At 37.8% G+C, this 23,948-nt stretch overlaps 1 protein-coding gene across 1 annotated transcript in view; it reads right to left on the bottom strand.

Annotated features, from left to right (window-relative positions):
• DDX10 (DEAD-box helicase 10) overlaps positions 1-23,948 on the bottom strand; it is a 270,830-nt gene that overhangs the window by 106,608 nt on the left and 140,274 nt on the right. Inside the window, exons 14-15 of the mRNA XM_082683226.1 lie at positions 12,707-12,826; positions 9,841-10,002 (exon numbers count right to left, since the gene is read on the bottom strand). Of these exons, the coding sequence (XP_082539352.1) occupies positions 9,841-10,002; positions 12,707-12,826 (282 nt within the window). The remainder of the gene's footprint in view (positions 1-9,840; positions 10,003-12,706; positions 12,827-23,948) is intronic.

The following is a 23,948-nucleotide window of genomic DNA, read 5'->3' as shown; positions in this document are numbered from 1 at the left end:
AATTATACAGAGGAACATTTTAAAGATTGGAAGTCCCAGGACCAAGGTCAGACGAAAAGGAAAGCTAAACAAGAACTGTGACTGTGACTTCCTCTTTGTGAAAAGCTGACCAGATGACAGGAGAGTCCTTTAACCTGGGTCTTTGAGGCCGAGTCTAGCGCTTTGTTCCAACACAACCTCATAAAAATTAACATGTCAGAGTTTGGAGACTTTAACAGATGACACTTTGATAACAGAAGAAAATAATAACCTGGCATCATATAAACAAGAGGCCAATTAACACGCAGCTGCTATTACGTGCCAGTCCAAAACCAGCTCTCGTAGGGCCCCCGAGAGTTGCTCAGTCGCTAAAACAGAACACGCTCTGAACTTCCCTGGGGTCAGGGGACAGAGCGCATGGATGCCAAGTTCCCAACATCTGCACCCCAAGTTGTCATAAAAGTTGCCATCGTTTACTGTTTTTCTAAGAGCATTAGCAGACTACAGAAGAGATAAGAATTAACAACAACTGATGGTGGATCCTCTCAGTTTGAGAGCTGGCTTTAGTTTGTGGATGCACATATTTGTAATAACATTACATATTTGTACTTCTAGTATTTGTAATCTCTCTTCTGTCTTACCACACACTTCGGTTCTATTTTCTACAAAAGGAAGCTTTCCTGTTTTGGAAGGTAAAATTAAGCAGAGCAGTATTTTATGTTATTCTAAAAGGTCACAGTGACTTTCAAGCATCGAGCTGCTTGAAGTAATTTTAAAACTATACCTACATGAGATACAGCTGATAAAACATCAAATACCTAGAGAGTAATATAACTGAACTTCTGCTTAAAAAAAAAACCCTTAGTATCCATTAACAATTATTATGATTGTTATTTTCCTACTAACACTAAAAGCTCTAAATTAAAGAGCATGCTAGGTATTTTACATATCTTCTTAAAACCATTTAACAAAACATGAGAAGGATTATTTTTCCCATTTTAGAGATGGGGAAAAAAAAACTGAGCCAAAGGGATTAAGTAATCCTGTGTGGTCTGAAACCACACAGCCACTCAGTGATGAACCTGAGACATTTTAGAGCCAACATCCTCCCCGTCAACTCCAGCACACCTCTCTCCTCCCTTAAGTCCAACACATCTCTCCCCTCCCTCAACTCCACCAATCCTCCCACCCACCTCTCCCCGTCTCCTCCCTAAACTCCAGCAGGCTTCTCTTCCCTCTCAAGTTCAACACACCACTTAGCCTACCTCTCCAGGCCACCTTCAACTCTAGCACACCTCTCCACCTCTCCTCCCCCTCAACTCCAACACACCTCTGCCCTCCCTCAACTCTAGGACACCTCACCCCCCTCCCCTCAAGTTCAAAACACCTCCAAGCCCACTTCTCCCCACTCCCCTTTCTCAACTCTAACATACCTCTCCTTCCCCCTCAACCCCAGCACACCTCGTCCCCACTCTCCAGTCCATTAAAAAGTGTACTTATCTTGTGAATGCATACAGTGTTTTTATCTTATCAATATGCTTAAGACAAATGTTCCATTTCCTTTTATTATTAATAATGGTCTGCTACCGTATGGGTCTTTCATCCTGATAGCATATTTCTTTTTCCTGATAGCATTTTGTGGACATTATCTAATTAGTTTTTGCCAGTCTTCTGCGCAGGGGTAAAAAAAGATAATTAACCACATTTAACAGTCACAAAAATTGTTATTGTAATTATTCAGTAACTGGCCTTCTCCCAACACATTAGATGATCTGAAAATGGCACTTCAAAGTTCCAAAGAATAACCTCAATATGTTCAAATCAGAAAAATCCTGTCTATACAAGTAAACATAATCTCTACTCTGGGCCTTTTCATCTAGCCATTTTAATTTTAGCAGAAAAAATATATTGACAATTTTCCATTGCTACCAAATTCCAGTATTAGCTTATTATAGATAATGAGGGACATTACAAATTTCAAATTTTAACTGGCTATCAGAATTCACATGTGCATGCAAATGAGCTAATTTTTCCTTCTAAGATTTCTCACAAGTCCTAGATGGATGAAGGATATCTAAAACCTTGAAAATAGGAAGTAAACATGACACAGAGCTTCACTGCAAATAAAAAGAACTTTCAATACTGAGTGAAACACAAGGTAAATGAGAAAACTTTTCTTTCCTATCTTAAAAAGCTATGTTAGTTCGCATTCTATCTGAAAAGAGGAATGGGTAAACATCAGTCTTCAAATAGAGGAGAAAAGCAGGAAGTAGAATTTATGGTAACCCAAAATTTGGGAACAGATATAGGAAGAAAGAATTTTTTTTTTTTTTCCTTTGCTAAGGCAGGGAAAACTAACTTAAAAAAAAAAAAATTCATGCCATAAATGATAAGACATAAAGACAAAGAGTTGGCATACAAGGACTTGAGGGGCAAATATAATTGAATTTTATTAGATTCAATAACTGAGACTCTCCTTCCCTCTTAATTTTATGTGGTTCAAATGCTTTAAATCCTTTATTTTCCTATTTCATTTTTGAGGACAGAGTGGTACTTAAAGCTATTTTATGCCACACAAAAAGAAGGCAAAATTTTATCTTTAGTCCTACCATGCTACACATGATTAAGTGTAAGAAGAGTATAAAATTCAATAATAGAAACCAAATTCACGAGGGATAGGAAAACAGAAAAATCACATTTCAAGGTACAAAATACTCCCTTTACAGATGTTATTGTACTTCTGGCTTCTCACAAACTATAGGTCCTGAGCTTCAAGAAAAGAAAATACCATGAAGTATGAATTTTATCAGCAGTCAGGACTATGTATTTAAATCATTTTCATTCTACGGCAATCTTGGAAATTTGTGGATTTGAAAACACAACTCAGGAAGTGGTGGCAACATGAGCTGTTTGAATGACTGAGGCAAGTGAGTCACTCCAGGTAAGGAACTGATTTCCCAGCTGTGACAGAGAGTACAAGAGGACATTTACCCTTATTTCAGTAGTACAGGAACCTCTTTTTCAAGGGAGAAAAGTGGGTCAACAGAAGTGGTAAAAGAATGACTACAAGGATTTCTGGCCCTGAAGACACCCCCTGCCCTCCAAAAACAAAGCCCCCATTAACCTAAATCCTTCCCGGGGACTCAGAACAAAGCGAGGTTCTCTGATCTGTTCCCTATTCTACCATTCAATGATAATGACATTAAAAAAAATTGATTTTCAATATATAAATCTGCAACAACTCCCAACAAGGATATGAAGACAGGGAGAAAAATAAGTATGTGTGGAAACACTAATTTATTAATTAATTCTTTCAAACACTTGCTGAGCTACTACGTGCCAGGCCCAATGGTGGGCTCCAGGGATTGAGAAAACACGGTCTAGCTCTCCCTGGTCTTTGTAGTCTAGCCTTGTCAGACCCTTTCCTTACATTAGCACCAAACTCTGCCCCATTGCTCAACCCGTCTCTACTGACCATCAATCTAACAACCACCCCCAACCTCTCAAACATAATTTAGTGTTTCAAGAAAATCCCATAGTCCCATTTTATTTTAACAACACAAAATAGAGATTATAAACAGCTCAAAGACTTGCTACACAGCTGATACAATTTATGCAGTTCTGAATATTTAAATGTCTTATTTTGGATGCTGGATATGAAGGAAAACCCAAGTACTAATAAGCTGAACTAAATATCACAAGATGCTATAAACTCGGGAATAAAAACAGAAACCTCCCAAGCAGACATCTCCAAATTATAGGCAAAGGTTCCACAGTAACAAAATGGCTCCCTAGAGTACACCTTGTTGTAATAGTAGGAGGAAGGACTGAAACTGAAAGGGGGTAAAGGACATAAGAGAATGTTCCTTTTCCTCCCCTATAAATGAACTTTATTCATAATGTTCATTTAAGAGTTAAAACCCAGACGTTTAGTCCTTTATCCTCATAAGACATTTCTGGTAGTAGTAATATTTCCTCAGGTCACCTGAGCCAGACCAGTTTCTGACAATGCCTTAGACTCACTCCTAGACTGACAATAATTTCCATTATTTGCCATTCCTTCCTCAAAATCTCCACTCCTATTTCAACCCTTTCATTCACTGTTTCAGAGTAGTCACTGTAAGAGAATGCCTGATGGTTTAAGAAAGGTATAAACAAACTGAATAGGTAAGAACAAAGAATCTGGGATAGCATCTCAGGGCTGCTATTGGTGACTTGCCAGGCCTTGGGCAAATTACCTGCTCCTTCTAGGTCTATTCTGTCATCTGTCATTTGAGGCTAGCTCACTTATTTCAGAAGTTAATTGTTAGCACATAACTCAATAATACATATAAAGTACTCACTGCAGGGCCTAACCAACTAACTGCTTATTATTGTCAATGTTCTTGTTACTACTATTCTAATACGCCTGATTACTGCTTCCCTCCCTCTTGGCTATCATATACATTTATGCTTAACATACCTGCATTCTATGGCAACTAAATCCCGTGCCAACAAAAACAAAAAATGAAATAGATTTTCTAAAAAGTCTCTTTCCTATCTACTGTTCACACTAGTAGTGAGCGGGGCCCAAAGCAGTCTTCTACCATCTTCGCGAGCAGTTCAGAGTCACATCTTGACATGGCGGCATTGTCTAAACACGCAGTCCAAGATGGATAAAGTGCTCAAAGCAAATTTCAAGGGAGTAAAAGAGAACTTCATGATGTTTTGCTTCTCTTCACTCCCACTATCACCCTAAATACAGTAACCATTCAGAGCTAAGAATGATGATATACACCACAAAGCAGATTTTCACCCCATTAAAGTAAAGACACCTTTCACTGATGTGATCCACAGCCCACCTTTCAGAGTTCTGACTGAATGACAGAAAAACACACCGTTTTCATGCAAAAGTAGTGGTTTTGCCTTTATACTATACTAACTTACTAATGGTCTTCTATGCAGAGACTATAGCTTCTACTATAATCTTACTTCCGATGAGTGGTTTCAGAGGTTTGGTACATTAAACAGTAAGAGGCCTAGTTAAGTACAGCCAGCCACCTGTAGGCTCCAGGGACTGCCGAAGGCTGGAAAGGCCTGGGGGGCAAGGCGAGGGGAGCGCCTATGGCTGCAAAGAAGACTCACAAAGATAAGCGACCCTGCTGACTCAGAGACCCATAGCAGGTAGAGGAGGGCCTGACGTCCACAGAGTGCGGAGCTCTGAGCCCCAGCAGCAGGCAGCTAAATTCTACTCCCAGCGATGCTGTAATGGCTTGTGTTTCTCACAAACTAGTTAAAATTCTTATTGCTCAGTTTCCACATCGTGAGAACAAAGATATTTACTTGAGTCACAGTAGAAATTACACTGCTTTCAGAATCCGCTAGCTGAAAATATGAGTCAAGAATAGGTGTATCAGCATGGAGGACAAAAGCCAGCAGCTGAGTCTCACACCACGGAGACAGAGTGTGTGCTCGAAACCATGGTGCAAAGCTGTTCAGTTTAAACAGCAGGAGCAAACAACTCCTTTCAAACAGAATCATTATGACAAAATTCACATATATATTAAATGTTATTCTTTGAAGCAAAAAAAAAATCATGAAATATTCCAAACATGCTGAAAGAACATTCGTAAGCTTATAAAAACTCCTAAAACTGACACATATTTTTAAAAATATAGATTCTGCAGAGTTTTCTCTTTACATGTACAATTTTTTCAGACACATCCTTCACTCATAAATTTTTGTTAAAGTTTCTTCATCTTTTTCTATCTTCATGAAGTAAAAGCTTATTCCTAGATCCTAAGTTAGTATTTCAAGTGTTCTTTAGGGACATAAAATTCTTCTCAGTAGAAATAACAAAATTATGAGTGACAATTTTAAGGGAAACATAATTACATTTGCCCAAGGTAAAACCTTACACTTAGAAGAACTAAGAATTGTCATTAGAATAAGTAATATACTCGATTAGAAGAAAGATATGATTTCAAAGCCAATAACATGTTCAGATAAAGCAATTAAGATAAAATAATCGTGCAGGATTAATAATATATTTCGCTTCTAAGTCAAACTTTAGTAACCACTGGAAATTAAGAACAAGAAGGAGGCCTTATCATCAAGCAAGGAACCCATTTTGTCAGCAGGGAAAGATGGCCAATTAAAATTCCACTTTCCAAACAAAAAGGGCTTATTATATTCCCATATCTTCCCTATACACACAGAGCTAGGGGATCCCTCCCACTTCCACTTCCTCGTTTTCGTAACACTGCAGTCCATACTGGTGACTGGGTAATCCCATTGGACTAGGCAATGCCAGACTCAGGATTCAAATACAAGTACTCCTCCTTACAGTGTAACACTCCTTCCACCAACAAGCCAAATGTTCCAACTTGCCGCTTAAGAAAATCCTGCATGTCTTCGAGGCAGAATCCAGCCCATGGCATTTGATACATGACTGATGTGAGTACCCATACTCTGTCATATGTACGCTACTGTCATAAACTCTCTAATTTCAAAGTGTGCAAGAGTGACATTTTCTCTAATTTAATAAACAAATACTTACATATGCATAAGTAATAATTTTTACTGATACAAATACCAAGAAACTAATCACATACGACTCAGGTTGCATATACATTAAAGCTAAACAGACTATTTTAGTAATTTCCTTGTGCTTTTTTTCTGGCTACATAATATTTTCAGCATCTAATATGGAAAGTATGCCATAGGTAACCTTGTGCAGAATATACCTACTTTATACAAAATAAGCAGCTTTGGCTTGTTAAAAAAGACCATCTGTCTGTTTTAGTTCCAGAGGTATAGACATTAACATCAGTAGTATGTTAAGTTCTTGTGATTTCTCTAACAACTATGTGAGTCCAAAGTACCCTATTAAACCTTGCTGTAAGATAGTCACCATAATAGTTTAAAAATCATCCACTACTTTTAACAATGGTGCAAAGAAAATGATTTAAAAGCATAAAAATAAATGAAAATAGAAATGTGTACAGCAACGTACATACAATATACTTATCTTTCCTGTAACAAAGGGAGAAAATAAGGATCTTTATTTCTATTTACTCACATTTGCATAAAGAAATGGCAGGATGCATCAGTAATCTTTTTTTTAAAGAAGGCTCCATGCCCAGTGTGCAGCCCAATGAGGGACTTGAACATATGCCCCTGAGATCAAGACCTGAGCTGAGATCAAGAGCTGGAGCTTAACCAACTGAACCTGAGCCACCCAGGTGCCCCAGGATGTATTAATTAATAAAAATAGTTACTATGGGGGTAGGTCTGAGTAAGAATGACAGGCATGGGCAGAAGCAAGATGTCTCAACTAGCTTTTTTATGATCTTGATTTTAGAACATGAATGTATTATTCATTTCAAAAATGTTAACGTAAAACAAATTAGAGGCATAAAAAGCTTTTGCGCAGTGACAGAATACCCATAGTTAACTACGGTTTAATTATAACCTTCCCAAGGACAGAGGAACCCACGTATTTTACGTATTCTATCCTCACAGCCTAGGGCAGAGCCGAACACACACAGTGTGTAATAAATGTACACTGAGTCAATTTGAAATTAAGTCTCTGAAGGTTTCAGAAACAATATTCCATACCCTTGATACAGTAACTTCCACACACGGGGGAGGGAGGGGAAGGAGACAAGAAAGGGCAGCAGTGGGGAACACCTTAACTTCATGTAAAGGCCTCCTGTTGCTTTTACTGCTGACTACAATTGAAAAATAAAGGATAAGGGGCGCCTGCGTGGCTCAGTGGGTTAAAGCCTCTGCATTCGGCTCAGGTCATGAGCCCAGGGTCCTGGGATCCAGCCCCTCTTTGGGCTCTCTGCTCAGCAGGGAGCTTGCTTCCTCCTCTCTCCTTCTGCCTGCCTGTCTGCCTACTTGAGATCTCTGTCTGTCAAATAAATAAAATCTTTTAAAAAAAATAAAATAAAATAAAGGATAAAATATCCTTATCTCAATCTTCCCCTGCATAACTACTCTAGGTGGATAGTAACCTGAAATGTGACACGTTGCTGACATTTTAATATTATTAAAATTTTTAATAACAAAAATTAGTACCAAATTTCAATTTTAAAGTACTGTAATAACAGCAATGCATGAAAATAAGTCAATCGGAGAAAGAAAACTATCATATAATCTCCCTGATTTGAGGAAGTGGAGATGGAGGCTAAGAAAAGAATAAATGAAACAAGATGGGATCAGGAGGAAGACAAACCATAAGAGACTCTTAATCTCACAAAACAAACTGAGGGTTGCTGGGGGTAGGGGGGCAGGGAGAGGGTGGTTGTGTTATGGACATGGGGGAGGGTGTGTGCTATGGTGAGTGCTATGGCGTCTATAAACCTGGCGATTCACAGACCTGTACCACTGGGGCTAATAATACATTATATATTTATTAAAATTTTTAAAAAATTATTTAAAAAAAAAACCAACAACGCATGAAATGTTTAGTTGTCTAAATAACACTCTGAGCTGTAAACACTATATTTGAGGTTTTTGTTCCCTGCATTTCTAAAAGGATTTTCTCACCAGTCATTCCCACCCTGGCAGCCATCTTCAATGTCTACTTTTTCTTATTCATCAAATGCTACTGCAAAGCTACATTGAACCTTGAAAAAATGAGAACTGCTGCTCTACAAAAGTTGTCTGAGCCACTGAATGGTTCGAAGGTCAAAGAGGAGTCAAAAACCACAAGAATCCTTCTCAGGACATAGTTAATAATGTCCACATCCAAAGGCTTACAAGTTTCTTAACCCAGAACCTCACATTAAAGCAGTGGGCATGAGACTATGTTCTTGGGCACGAGACTATGTTCCCTGAAATCATTCATTGTCTCAAAGGCATGCTATAGAAACGTCTTTAAAAATGTAAATCTGGGGGCCCCTGGGTGGCTCAGTGGGTTAAGCCTCTGCCTTCGGCTCGGGTCATGGTCCCGGGGTGCTGGGATCGAGGCCCGCATCGGGCTCTCTGCTCAGCGGGGAGTCTGCTTCCCTTCCTCTCTCTCTGCCTACTTGTGATCTCTGTCAAATAAATAAAATCTTAAAAAAAAATGTAAATCTGCCTTATTTCATTAATTGAATCATTTATCTAGTGATATGTCTACTTTTATGGGAACTGAGTAGTATAAAAAAACTGGAATGGAGTAGCCTAGTTCAAGGGTAACAGAAAACTGTGCACATGCTTATTCAGAAGCACTCCCTCTTACAAGGCTTCTTCTTTTCTTTCTTTTTTTTTTTTTTAAATACACTAAATAAATCTCCCATGCATTATCAACTAATTGCTATGGAAAGAAATTCAACCATTAAGCTGAAGCTGGAAATAACAGAAAAATAGTGAAGAACCTGCGGTACATCTGTGCCAAGCACTCAGACACACAACAACCTGGGTGAATCTCCACAGAATTACATGAGAATAAAAAGCAAATCCCAAAAGGCTACATACACATTCCACTGCTTCATTTATCCACCATTCCTGAAATGGCAAAAACTGCAGAAATCAAGCACCCAGGATGAGAAAGTAATACAGAGAATATACAGTAGTACAGAGTTGTACTTCTTACAACTACATGTAAAACTACATTAATTTCAAAATCAAAACTTAAAAAAAAAAAAAACATGAATATTATTTGGGTTACCTCAACCAAAAGCAGATTTGGGCAATGTTCTCAGAAACCAGTCAGTAAACAAGCCTCCACCAGCAAAAGCAAGAAGAGACTAATAAAATAAAAAATACCCACAGAGACAGAAGTGTTCAAGAAGTCAAGGAGGAAAGTAATGTGGTTATTGATGAACATGTAATGAGTATTTAGGGACATATAAAATGTCATTCAGCATTAATTCAAGATGGAAAGCTCACCCGATGCTTTGCCTTGATCTTCTTCCTATATTCTTCTTTGTCAAATTTGTCCTCTTCTTGTAGCCTTTCCTTGGCTTTATCTAAGTTGATGCCACCAGTGCTGTCCTCGTCCTCGGTGTCTTTTGAGACAGATTTCTGCATCTGTGGCCACTGCTGAACTAACTGTGGACAGGAAAACAGTAAGTATGGGGTGGGGGACAGGGAACATCCACAGAAAACCATTTCCCTTTGAATAATGGTTTTGAAATGGTGCACTTTCCCCCACTTTCTGCCTTAGAACCCATATTTCTTAAGCTTTAGAACAAACTTTATCATTAAAATGAGCAAATCTCTGAAAAAAACGTCCTAGTCAGGATAAAATAATGCTGCCACAATCCAGTGACAGTAGGATTAAAGGAAAATGTCAAGAAATAGTTTGAAGGAGAAGCTAGCTGCTTCAGCAGCATCTCAGTGCTCTTCATGGGCTATACTCTGCCGGCTCCGTCCCCAACATGAGCAGAGCAGGAGCCAGCTGAACCCAAGCAGGCTCGCTGGCTCCCCTGGCACCTCCAAGCCTTCTCTCCCCATACTGTGGCTTGACTTTCCTGGGTTTCCGCCTAGAATTAATCTAATCTCCTCAAGGGCAGCTGACTACCTTTGTGCTTGTATCCTCGAGGCCCAGCACAGTATATGGCACATATCAAATGCTCAAAACTGATCAATAAATCATGTATCAGCCTGTACTACACCTAAAGACTAAAATAACTAGGCATAAAGGAAAATTAGCTTGGATTTCAGGCTGGCTCAAATCTACACAATTGACACATACAGTTCATGGTTAGGAACAAGGTAACACAGAAGTCGGGGCACTGATCTGGAGTCGGGGGACCTGGTTTAATGTTCCAGCTTTTTTGCTAGCCCTGCTGCATAATCCTGAATAAATACTTCATTTCTGGGCATCTGTGTCCTTTTCTGACCATTTTTTAAAAAGGTCTGTTTGACTCTCTCATTTCGAGGTCTAACACTGTAAAACATAACACAATTTAGACTAAACCTATTCTCTTGTTTTCAACTAGTAACTAGCTGCCAGAGGATTTCAGTAGCTGCCATTGTTTTGAAAGGCCACTAAACTGCAAGCAAAGTGAAGTTGTAGGCACACACATTCTCTTCGCCTTCTCTCACTCCTGTCACCATCCAGTCTTCAAGATGGGATTCCCACAGCATCTCAACTTTTGGCAACAAATGGGGGTCACACCTGTCACCGCATGAGTGGCCATGCCGGTGGCCACAGACACTGGAGACGCAGTGGGAGGGGGCAGGTGTGACTGCTCCAACTCTTCAGTCCTTTTTTATAACCACATGAAAAAAGTTCATGCCTTTGGGCTGAATGAAAAGTTCTTTCAAACTTTTAGAGCACAAATTTCAGTGTGGCCCACAGCCATACAGGGGTCCTATCAGCAGTAAGTCTTCAGGGAAACATTATACAGTTAAGAATTTATCTTGGAGCAAACTGGCATAATCTGTGCAGTTGAACTGACAAGCACAGTGTGGAGCCTCATTATACTAAGAGCACTAATCTTACTTTACAGTAAGCATCTTAAGTAATACAACTATATTCTGGCTGAGCCTGCTTCAGGTGCTGACCTCTTTCAGTAATTTCATAAAGATCCATTAATTATCAATTCTGTAAGCTTCCTCTACAACTTCCAACAACTTTAAATTGCACTCTTTCTTCGTATGATTTATACATCACTTTACTCCATATTCTTAGTGCAAATCTGGCCTCCCTTCCCCAAAATAACATCCAAATGTCTGTTACCTCACAGTTAAGAGGAAACACACCCCACTGGATACAGACTGCTTAGGCTGCATTTGTATTAACGCTGAGGAAACGTCTTATGCGACCTATTACAACCAGTATCTTAAAAACTGTTATTTTATTGGGCTATTAGAAAATAGTCCATTCATTCAATAAGCTCATGGGTTTATTGGATGTCAGGCCCCGTTCTCGGTGCTGGGGACAGGGTAGTAAGCAAAGTGGACAGATCCCTTCCCTCGAGTAGCTGCCCTCATTCCAAAAGAATGGAAGAAAAGGACAATAATCACGTAAATAGAGAATGTAAAGTTCCCATAAGTTCCAGGAAGAAAATAAATAAAAGACAAGGCAAGGAAAATGAGAGGACGGTGGGACAGTGGGTATGTGCTCTACCAGAATGCACAGGAGAACCTGTAGGTTGAAGAGACTGAAAACCAAGAAGAGCCACTCTGAAGACCCACTCTGACCACTGACCACCATTACTCCTTAGAGTAAAGCCACCGGACTTTCCAGACCTCTCTCCTCTTTAAAAACAGAGAGAACACTGTGCCATCTGTGAGTGGGTATGTTCCCTTCCCTACTCTGCGGGTATGTATTTATGCTAACACCAAGATCTCGGTGACATGAGAGCCAGGCACCTGTGTGAAGCAGAAAATGCAGTCTCAAGCCATCCCAGTAAGAAACAACCCAATACAGCGTGGAAATTGAGGAACAGCAAAGCAGAGATTTTTTTAGAGTCCAGAAAAAACTGTGGCAAGTAGTCGTGTTACTATTCTTGCATTTGTTGCCACAGAACATGTTGAAGGATACCCTGATGGGAAAGTCTACTCTGTAGGAATGGAATTTAGAAAGTTCAAAACCAACTCTGTGTTGTTAGCACCCTGAACTATGGCAGCTGACTGCCCATTAGACATTCCTGCCTACAGACACAGGGCCCAAGACAACATGGACAGGAAGTGCCTCACATGCTTTAAAGAAACAGTTTCTTTTTCTCATTAATGAATCTAAGGCAGAAGAGAGTCAGACTCTTCTTGGATGGTACCTCAGAAATTAAGCATTTAAGAATCTTACCTCCCCTTCATCAGTAAATGTTATCTTCTTATTCACTTTAAAATTTCTCTTCATTACTTTTTTGGCTTCTGCAACCTTGGTCACTTTTTTCTTGACACTGGATTTCGAAGGTTCTTTTTTCTGTATGAAAATGCACAAAAAACAAAGATGATTAGTTAAATGGCTGCTTTAGATCAGCAATTTAACTCTTAAATACACTTTCCAAAATTAAATGTATTTACTCTTCACTGGCTAATAAGCAGCACCAAAAATACTATCCAGAAATCAAGTTATTAGATTTCTTAACTAGTAGTACCCCCAGTGCTAAAGGGGCTTAAATCTAAACAAGATAAACAGTATAAGTAACCTTTAAAATTTCTTCTATTACTGTAACTATGCTACGCTGAGAATTTTGAGGCACTAGAAGCTATGTGATAAAGTGACAAATGGACATTCAAGATAAATAAAGCTACCTTGCAGCTGTAACACAGAGCACATTTTAGAAATAGCTCTAATTCCAAGGGCAAACTTAAATTTTCAGAATAGGAAAATGTTTATCTGGAAACTTCAAAAGAGTCCTGTAAACAAATACTGAACTTTAACAAATGACAGGCAAGCTCAAGCATATGGAAGAAAGTATAATGATGTTGGCAACTTATTCTGAAATGCATTACACACTTAAAAGGGTGACGAATGGATAGATGGAGAATTACATGGTAAAAGGTTAACTGTAGAATATGAGTGGTGGATATTCTGGTGTCCAAAAGTACACTTCTTTCAACCTTTCTTATGTTAGAAATTTTTCATAATAAAATACAAATGCTTGGTCCCAGGAACAAGAGAAAAAGTCACAAAGCAAAAATACCAAATACTATCAGAACAGAAAAGTGGTCAGCCAGAAAACAAACCCTACAGAGTGGAACCTTGAAATGATCCAGGTCCACATCAAGAGCTCTACGGAAAACCATGAAACTACTGAAATCATGTCACAAATGTGGGGGTTTTGCATCTTTATGGATTGTTATGGATTCTTTTTTTTTTTTTTTTAAGATTTTATTTATTTGAGAGCAAGTCAACGAGCGAGCGAGAGAGAATGAGAGTATGAATGGGGTAAAGGGCAGAGGGAGAAGCAGACTGCCCACTGAGCAGGAAGCCCGATGCAGGACTCAATCCCAGGACGCTGGCATCATGACCTGAGCTGAAGGCAGTCACTTAAACTGACTGAGCCACCCAGGCCCCCAGTTTATCATGGATTCTAAAAGGGAGTTGTGATCTCTCCCTATCAAAAAAAGAAAAAAGAAGAAAAAAAAATTTTTTTGGAGAGTTTGCTTGTCTGAGGGAAGCCATAGAAAGGAAGAACAGAAATTCCAACATGGGTGAGAAGACACGTTTATCTTATTTTATTGATAGGTTGTGGCTTTGCTCTAATACTCGGAAATTATTCTTCAGTCATTCAAATATGCACTAGAGTGTCATCTGTGTACAAGACACCGTAGAGCATACTGAGACCCCCAGCAAGGAAAGGGAAAGCCTCCTGGAACCTAACTGTATTGGTAAAAAAAAGACTTAAACCAGTGGAAAATATTAAGTATTAAATCATAAATGTATTATGCGCTTAGAAAAAATACACAAGATGAATACATTCTATGTAATATGGTACCTGCCCTAGCTAGTCTAGGCTGAGGAGAGGAAGTTAAGGAAAATCTCCTTTTGAGGGACAAATGTTTGAAATGAGTGGCAAACACCCCGACGCCACTACTACCTTTTAGGTGTCTAATTATGGTGGATTTCACATATGTTTTAAGAGAGGCTTTAGCTTAGTTCGATGTCACTCTTTTTAAAATAGTAACTTTAACAGGTAATACATGCTCATTTATTTTGTAAAGGATATTCATGTCCTATGAATTCATGTCTTATTCATGTTACAAAGTTCCCATTCATGTCTTCTTCCACCACATGTTTACCTCCCAAGAAAGAAACAGTGTTAATAGCTTTTTCTATATCCTTTCCAGAAACAGGCATTCAAATATATATGAAGAAACCAAGATACTAAAAGAGCTATCCCTGCCATCAGGGGCCTTGTATACAGAGCTCATATAAATGTGCATCTAGTTACCCAGGATAAATTTCTAAAAGCTAAAGCACTCAGTCAAAAATTATGTGCATTTAAATATCAAAAGATATTTCCAAATAACCCTCCTGAGAAGTTACACAAAATTTAATATTCCCAACAGAATTTGAGAGTGATTCTCCACATCAAAAAATAGATAATATTTATGTTTGTCAGGTGAAAAAATAATGTCTCAGGGAGGTTTTAATTTGACTTGTATTGTTTTAAGCATAGCAAAACATCTTTTCAAAGGCATTTTTCTCCCTATGAACATGTATATTCTTTACCAGCATTTTTAATGAATTCCTGGCATTTTACTTATTAATTTGTGAAATCTTTTCATTTGTTAAAAATGTGTCAATATTTTCTCCCACTGTTTTGTTTATGTTCAGACTTTTGCCATACATAAGAATATTTTGTTGTTTTGCTTTGTTTTGTTTTTTGTTAAACGTGTATTTTTACTCTTTATGTAATCAATTTTTTAAAATAATGAAATTTTCTGGATTTTTTTTTGGTACCATACTTATAATATTCTTCCCACAAAAAGACTTTTCAAAAGTGAATTTAACTCTTTAAAATGCAGATTTCATTTTTTCCTGAAAGTTTCAACACTGGCTCTGGGATAAGGGGGAAGTGCTTATTAGTACTTCAAATTTCTGCTCATTAAACAATGGAAAATATCAAGTATCTTATTATTAAGACAAAGTTTATATTTTGGCTACATAACTTTGTATTATTGGTACAAGAATGAAATCTGCAGCCAGCCAAGAGTTTAATGAAAGATTTCCTGACAAGATGTAAAACAATGGCAGAAAAATGCAGTTTTCATTTTCATCTGCACTTCTTGCACAAAATGTATGTTAGTCTTCAGAATAAAGTGCTAAAAGGAAAATATCAGAGAATACAAAAGTGATAAAGCATTAAGTTATTTTCAAGGTCTTGCAATAGCTGTAGGAGGTTGCCACAAATAACTTGGACAATAAAAGAACAAGAACTGTGGCTAAAAGCAATGGTTCGTAGCAGAAGGTCTGTGCTAACACGGGCTACAAGAAGATTCAAAATATAATCAATGGGGAAAAAAACCTACTTTAATATAAGCATTACTACTATACGTCCTAGAGGGTACAATAAGTATATCGCTGCAAAAATAAAAAAGGAAAACAGAACCATAAGGAGATGAAAGTCAGAATTAAAAGAAAAGACAGTCTAAAGAAATTAGAGGTTTATGTTTCCTTAAAGTAGTCCCCATATGTATCACAGAATAATTAATGGTTTGCAAAAGAAACGGTATCTTAAGTGAAAGAGACTGGGGAGCCTGGGTGGCTCAGTCAGAAACCTGCCTCTTGGTTTTGGCTCAGGTCATGATCTCAGGGTCCTGAGATCTAGTCCCATGTTGTCTCCTGTGCTCAGCAGGAGTCTGCTTGAAACCTCTCTTCCTCTGCCCCTCTACCCTTAGGTGCAAGGATGAGCACACGTGAGTACACTCACCCCCTCTGAAATAAATATATGATAAATAAATAAATGTAAAGGAAACCAACTAAATAAAGAACTGTCAACCCTATTGAAGACCTTTCAGATTACCTGTTACAACCTATTTCATTGTAAGCATTTTCCCCCACTGAGGAGAGAGCCCGATGCAGGACTCTTGATTTCCACTGCCTAAATCACCATACCCTAGAACTCAAGATTTAAAAAACAAAACAAACATATGCTAGGTAAGCATAATTCCTTCACCATCCTAAAGTTCCCGAACTATGATAATTATAGTATTTTACAGTATTAATGAAGGATGCACTACTTGACATTTTATTTGAAAGCCAACTACAAAATCTTTTCTTAAGAAAAAAACTTCTTTCTGTGAAGTGTGTAAACCTGGCAATTCACAGACCTGTACCCCTGGGGCTAATAATACATTATATGTTAATAAAAAAATAAAAAATTATAAAAAAAAAAAAGAAAGAAACCTCCTTGATGATTAGGGATGATGAGCACCTTTTCTTGTACCTATTGACCATTTATTTGTACCTCTTCTTTGGAAAAGAGTCTATTGTGCTCACTTCAGCAGCACATATAGAAAAAAAAAAAGAGTCTATTCAGGTCCTTTGTCCATTTTTTAATTGGATTATTTGGGGTTTTTTGCATTGGAGTTTCCTATATATAGCTCAGAAATCCCTTATTCAATATATGGTTTGTTAATATTTTCTCCCATTCCACGGGCTGCCTTTTTGTTTCCTTTGCTGTACAGAAGCTTTTCAATATAAGATAGTCTATTTATTTCAGCTTTTGTTGCCTGTTCTTACAGAGTCTTATTCAAAAGATCACTGCCAAGACCAAAGTCAAGGAGCTTTTTCTCTGTGCTTTTTTCTAGGAATTTTAATCATCAGAGAAATAAATCAAGACCACAGTGAGACAGCACTTCACACTCATTAAGAGAGTTATCATCAAGAAAACCAAAGGTAACAAGTGTTGGGGAGGGTGTGGAGGACAGGGAACCCTTGTGCAATGTTGGTGGGAATGTGAACTGGCCCAGCAACAGTGGAGAACAGAATGGAAGTTCCTCAAAAAATTAAAAATTAAAAGTACCGTATGATCCAACAATACCACTCACTCCAGTGTATATATCTAAAGAAACCAAAAGCAGTTTCTAAAGGAGATATCTGCATTTCCATATTCACTGCAGCATTACTCACAATAGCCAAGACATGAAAACAATCTTAAGTAACTCTCAAAGGATAAATTAAGAAAACGTGGTATATAAATACCATGGCATATTCTGAGCCATGAGAAAGAATGGAAACCTGTCATTTGGTGACAATATGGATGAACCTGGAGGGCATTATGTTAAGTGGAATAAGTCAGACAGAGACGGACACATACAGTATCACATGTGATATATTTAAAGAGAAAAGGAGGGGGCTACTTTCATAGAAACATAGAATGGTAGTTGCCAAGGGCTGGGAAGAGGGAGAAACTGTGAGATGTAAGTTAACAGGGTACAAATTTTCCATTATAAGATGAATGAGCTGAGGATCTCATGTATAGCACAGTGACTGTAGTTAATAATACTGTACCATAAACTTGAAATTTGCTGAGAGTACATTGCAAGCAACATCACAGACACAAAAAAGTTAACTGTGAGGTGATGGATGCATTATCTCAATCTTGGCGGTCATTTCACACTGTCCCTACAAACAAGATCACATCGTATACTTTACATACTGTCTTACTTATCAATTATTTCTCAACAAAGCTAGAGAGAAAAAAGAAAGGAAACTACCACCACCAGTAAGTAGAAAAGGTATGTTTGTGAAATCTTTGCACAAACTAGTATGTTAAAATTAAGAGCCACCTAAAGGGTGGAGAGATTCCATTTTGCAAGAAGGGAAAAGGTCTGGAGACTGGTTGTCCAACTAGAGCAAGGGGCTTAACTCTGCTGAACTCTATACTTCGAGGTTCAGGTGGTGATACATTCTACACTTTAAGTGTTTTACTAAAATTAAAAATAAAGAGCCACCTAGAATATAACTGGACTTCTGTTTAAAGTGTTGTTCCAGAGGTATGTGGGTAGCTCAGTTGGTTGAGCATCCCTGATTTCCGCTCAGCTCGTAATCTCCGGGTTGTGGGATTCAGCCCTGCATCTGGTTCTGTGCTCAGTGCAAAGTCTGCTAGAGATTGTCTCCCTCTTCCTCTTCTTCTCCTCCCCCTACTGGTGTGCTCGCTCGCTCTCGCTCTCTCTCAAATAAATAAATAAATAAAATCTTTTAAAAATACATAAATAAAAATAGATAAAATGTTGTTATAGCAACAGTTTCTCTTTTCAGAGATCCTACACGAAATGTAACGGTAAGACAAAGTGGTAGTCCGTGCAGGGGCAAGAAGAACACAAGAGACCTTCAAATGCAGATCACCTAAGAGAATATTAAATGCAAGTGCTTATAAATTATAAATGATGGAAATAATCTTATAAAGCGGTCTAATCAACCTCATAGGATTTTTCTTTTTCCAAAAAGGCCACATTTACCAACTCACTGTTTAAAGTTTAATAGAAGGTAAGCTACAATAAACCTTGGTAATATGCATAAATTTGGTCATAATGATAAAAATAGAAAATGAAAGAGTTGGAGAGAATGACTGAGAGCTAGTGCCCTTCTACCCAAGCCCCAATACACACCACCTCTGCAGTGAAATGTGTTAAAGAGGCCTGTTAATGGACTTTGTATGTACTTTTGCCCCCATTACAGTAAGACATAGTCATCATTCGTGTTCCTGTTTTCTTTTTCCTAATAGACTGTAATCTCCACGAGGGTTAAGACCATTTGTATTAAAATTCGTGTCCCCAAGGCATCACAGAGAGGTTGGCACACAGGAAACATTCAGTATGTTATTTCTTGAAAGAAGAATTAGTGAATAAATTCTCAGTGGAATAAAGCATTACTTCATTTACTGCTCATAACAACTACAAGTCCAATCTGGTCCCTGATAATTTTTTAATTAGAAAACCAAAGCTTAGATAAATTCAGCAATTTGTTCAAGGGTGCACAATTTAAATCAAAGGGCACTTGACTTTGTTTTTCACACTCTACAATGCTTAGTTGATTTTTGTTCAAACTGTCTTAGGTTACAGCATCATAATTTGACTCAGTATGTGTCTTTTACATTTCTATCAACTTTAAAAGAATGTTTGAAAATTGCTATTCTAAGAAACTTATACTTTTTCTAACTTTCCAGTTCATAGCCCACTAAGAAACATTTCTTTCAGATTCTAATTTCTGATAAAGTATTTGTACTGGTTTTTAAAGTAACTGTTTTCACATCCAAATATAAATGTTAGATACTGAACATGTGATTTAAATTACAAGGCCCCAACCCTAATGCCTTTCTGATAAGAATCACAGCTGTAAATAATATTTATCTGTGTATGATACTTGTCTCATTACCTGATATTGACACTTCATAAATTATATCTAAAAGACAGCCTAAAGGCCCATTCTAAAAATCCTTCCCCATTTTTTATATTTTATAAATAATGTATGTTTATTTCAAACAGAAAATCCTATAGATGAAAGCTCATATATCCTTTCAAAGTTCTTCACATTTCAAAGCTAGATTAGTCCTTCTGATTACATTAAGACACAAACCATAAGTAAATGTTAATCTCTCTCTATTCTGTATGGTCAATAAGACCAGGGACTACTATCTTCTTTATAGTCTGTGAACTGCATTTCTAATGTATAAAGTGATGAAAATGGTTAATGAATATTATAATATATTAAGAAATATGACAACATACTTATTACAAAATATTCTGATTCTTTTAAAAATCACCTTAACAAGTCAACATAAACAGGAAAGCAGACAACTGAAAATTGCTCTTTTTTTCCCCACCAGACCAAAAACTACATAGATATATAGTGATCTCAGCTTTGTGTGGACTTCCCTCCTTCTGCTTATGGGATCACAAGGCACAAGCATTCCATACAGCTTTTGATTAATAGATTCCTCCCCTTCCGGATACCTACTTTCCTGAATCCACAGGCTTAATCTGGGATACTTTCCAGAAGATGCTCTTACCCTAATAAACTCTTCTGAGAGTGTGTGCCTGCCACCTTAACTAGTGAATGCTTTCAGAAAAATAAGTTTCTGATATATCTCCAATATAGTTTCTAGTTTCCTCAATTCCTTCTCTTACTCTTCACATACAAGTTCTTCTACCAAAACCTCAAACAGTGGTGTTGGGTTTTTTTCCTTCAAAATATTTGCCTTCCTCAACAATGTCAGAATTAACAAAATTTTCCTTTATTTTAAAAAGCTTCTTCATAGCACTTCAGTCTAACAATTCTTTAAATCTGTCATTGCCTCCAATTAGTGTAGATAAGATTTTCCTTATTTCCTTACCTCAAACCTCATCCCTGACCTTCATGGCCAGCCAGAGCCATCACTGTCTTTGTCTTATTTACTATCTTAAATGCTTTCATCTACCTTTTTTAACATATTTATCCTGCTGGAACACATAAAGATTAGTTTCTTATTTCTCTTTCACTACCTGAGGAAATCTTCTTTAGTTCACTGAAATTGTCCAAGCTGTTTACTATTTTGTTTTGCTAGCCAGGAAATATGAATTATTTGCTCCACACCATATCCCTCTCCCCAAAAACCCCAAATAAATTTTAAAAAGGGGGGGGAAGCCACCACAGATGTGAAATCTCAGATGCTTCCTGTTCTTTAACAAAATTATGGAACCAGTCATATTTTGCCCTAGGAATCCAATTTTTAACCTGCCACTTTTAATAAATATTTCTGTATTAGGAAGCAGGCAGCTGGAAGCAATTTAGAGAAACAGGGCCTGAGACACACTTTTCCCCTCTTCTAGACTTCAAAAAATGACAGTATGGATTTCATTTCTAACTTGTGTCCAAATTGGCTATATGAATTTCTGTTGTATCCTACAACTTTTGAAATTCTTCTATAACTTAGAAATATTATAAGCTATATACAAAAAAAAACCCAGTAGTATTCAAAACAAAAGCTAACTTGTATACAAGGCCATCCAGTTAACAGAATTAAGGAGGCAGAAATGGTGGTAATGAAGGAAGTAAAAAGACTGGTCAGCATCTATGCACTACTTTAAGGCAGGATGACCATAACACTTCTACTTGGGGGAGCACCTGAATGGTTTTCACCTCTACCATCTTCCTCAGAAGTGATAGCAGAGACTCAGCAAGAAGGTACCAATAGCTAATCTATTTGGAATTTGTTTGAACAAAATAAAATAGCATCAAAGTAACACTCGACAAAATTTAGTTACAGGTTTAATTGAGAATTCTATAATTGGCTCCAGTACCTACAATATTAACAAATTACTTGGCAATCTGATTAGTGTAATCTAAAGCAGACTTTCTGAAAATTCATTCACCGTGAAAGTCTAACAAACACAGGCCATATAATACTACTTATTCAGCAAACCACCAATTTTAAAAATTACACACAAACTCATGCATCTATACTCTAAATAACAGAAAGAGAATCTCTCTTAGGATTTAAACCCTTATCAAAGAACTAAAATAACAGAACTAAGATATATACTAAACTCCAATTGGGCTTAGTACCTGGTTCAGTGAGCCATTTCTGACACACTATTGCAAGACATTCATGAGATGCTAATGAAGACCTCTGAGCACCGCCAGACAAAGCAATCACTGCTACTGGTTATACATGGTTCCAGTGTCTGGTGTTCTCCTACACTGACTGACATTAGTAAATCACAAGACATGCATGGGATATATCTTAACTAAAAGAGAAATAACAAGTATCATTACTACCCCCAGTCTAAGCCATGTGCACAACTCCATGCACAGTAAAATGTCCAAGATCTGCCTTCCGTTGTGTATGAATGTTAGCTAAGCAAAAAATACCAAATGAACAAAGGCCAGCCCACTGACCATGTTTCATCAAAACGTGCTTGGATGCTATCTAATTATTTAAAACCGGATATTCTTAAAAATACACCATTTATAAAATGGCCTGCAAAGCCACATAATGGTGATAAAAGACATTGGCATTATTACGTACAGAATGTGGAAGAATGAACGGGCCCTCCAAGATCACCCAGAGACACAAGCAGCAGATGTATACACACAGAAGAGGATTTCAAGCTCACAGGGCCAATGACGGTGAAGTTAGGGCAAGAACTCTGTGTCCCCCAGGATACTACCCTGTGCTCTTACCGTGACACTGCACACAGCATGAATACCTTAGAAGCACCTCCTCCGACAATCACAATTTTCCTAAAAAACTCTCACGAGACTCCATAAAACTGAAATCAAGAACTGATGGATAGCAAATGTTTGCTTTAAAATGAAAAGAATCCTTCAAGGAATGCATTTTAAAAGTGTTCTTTCTGGGGCACCTGGGTGGCTCAGTGGATTAAAGCTTCTGCCTTCAGCTCGGGTCATGATCCCGGGGTCCTGGGATCAGGCCCCACATTGGGCTCTCTGCTCAGCAGGGATCCTGCTTTCCTTCCTCTCTCTCTGCCCACCTTTCTGCCTTCTTGTGATCTCTCTGTCAAATAAATAAATTAAATATTTAAAAAATAAATAAATAAAAGTGTTCTTTCTGCTTTCATGGAAGGACCATAGATAGGCCTACTAAACCTGACCTCTAATATTCTTAAACCTCAAAAGCATAGCATATATACCAAAAGTATTTTTTTTTTAAGATTTTATTTATTTATTTGACATAGAGAAATCACAAGTAGATGGAGAGGCAGGCAGAGAGAGAGAGAGGGGAAGCAGGCTCCCCGCTGAGCAGAGAGCCCGATGCGGGACTCGATCCCAGGACCCCAAGATCATGACCTGAGCCGAAGGCAGCGGCTTAACCCACTGAGCCACCCAGGCGCCCAACCAAAAGTATTCTGTTCCCCAAAGCTCTATGCTATCTTTTTATTTCCTGGCAAACTGCATGCTAAGCGTGCAGTGATTAATACAATTTCCATCTGCCCTCCTTGGCACTTAAACATTAAAAACAAACTTTGACAGTCATTAGAAATTGTTGACAGATGACCGCTCGTTAATTTTTCTCCCATCTTAGAATTAGTCCTTGCCATTTTGTTAGGAAATTTATAGCACTAAAATGTAATATTCTGAATTACAACCTAACAAAAACTACTATAAGTCACAATTCCCAAATTAAAATGAAATCTTTGCTAGTCTCTAAACTCGGTATGCTACCTAGCTAATCATTTTTTTAACCACTCTCCTCCCTACCGTCTCATCCAGAGACTAGAAAATGCAGGAGTTATCCATATGCTTGAAATTCTCCCCCAAATAGCAAAATTAGGTTGATTAAGATATGATACTGGCTATCTTTGAGAAACTTTTCTCATTCTCTACCCTCAGCCTTTTGGTAACGTCTCTTACGACACTTTTATTGTCGTATTCCAATTGTTAAGAGATTCTTCCACTTCTATTTTACCATCTTAGGCACTCAACTCCCTGAGGATATGGACTTCATCTTACCTTTTAATTTCTAGAGTAAGTGCCCATACTGTGCCTGAACAAATTGGTAATTATTTGGGAAGCTGAGCTGAGCCTGAGCAAATCGAGGCAATTTTCATTGGGAGCAACACTGACCCAAGGACTCTGAAATGCATTCTTC

The sequence above is a fragment of the Mustela nivalis genome (genome assembly GCF_964662115.1).
Source record: "Mustela nivalis genome assembly, chromosome: 9".
In the NCBI taxonomy this organism is placed as follows: Eukaryota; Metazoa; Chordata; class Mammalia; order Carnivora; family Mustelidae; genus Mustela; species Mustela nivalis.
Note: the sequence above shows the minus strand (reverse complement) of the source record. Positions and strands in the feature narration are given on the sequence as shown.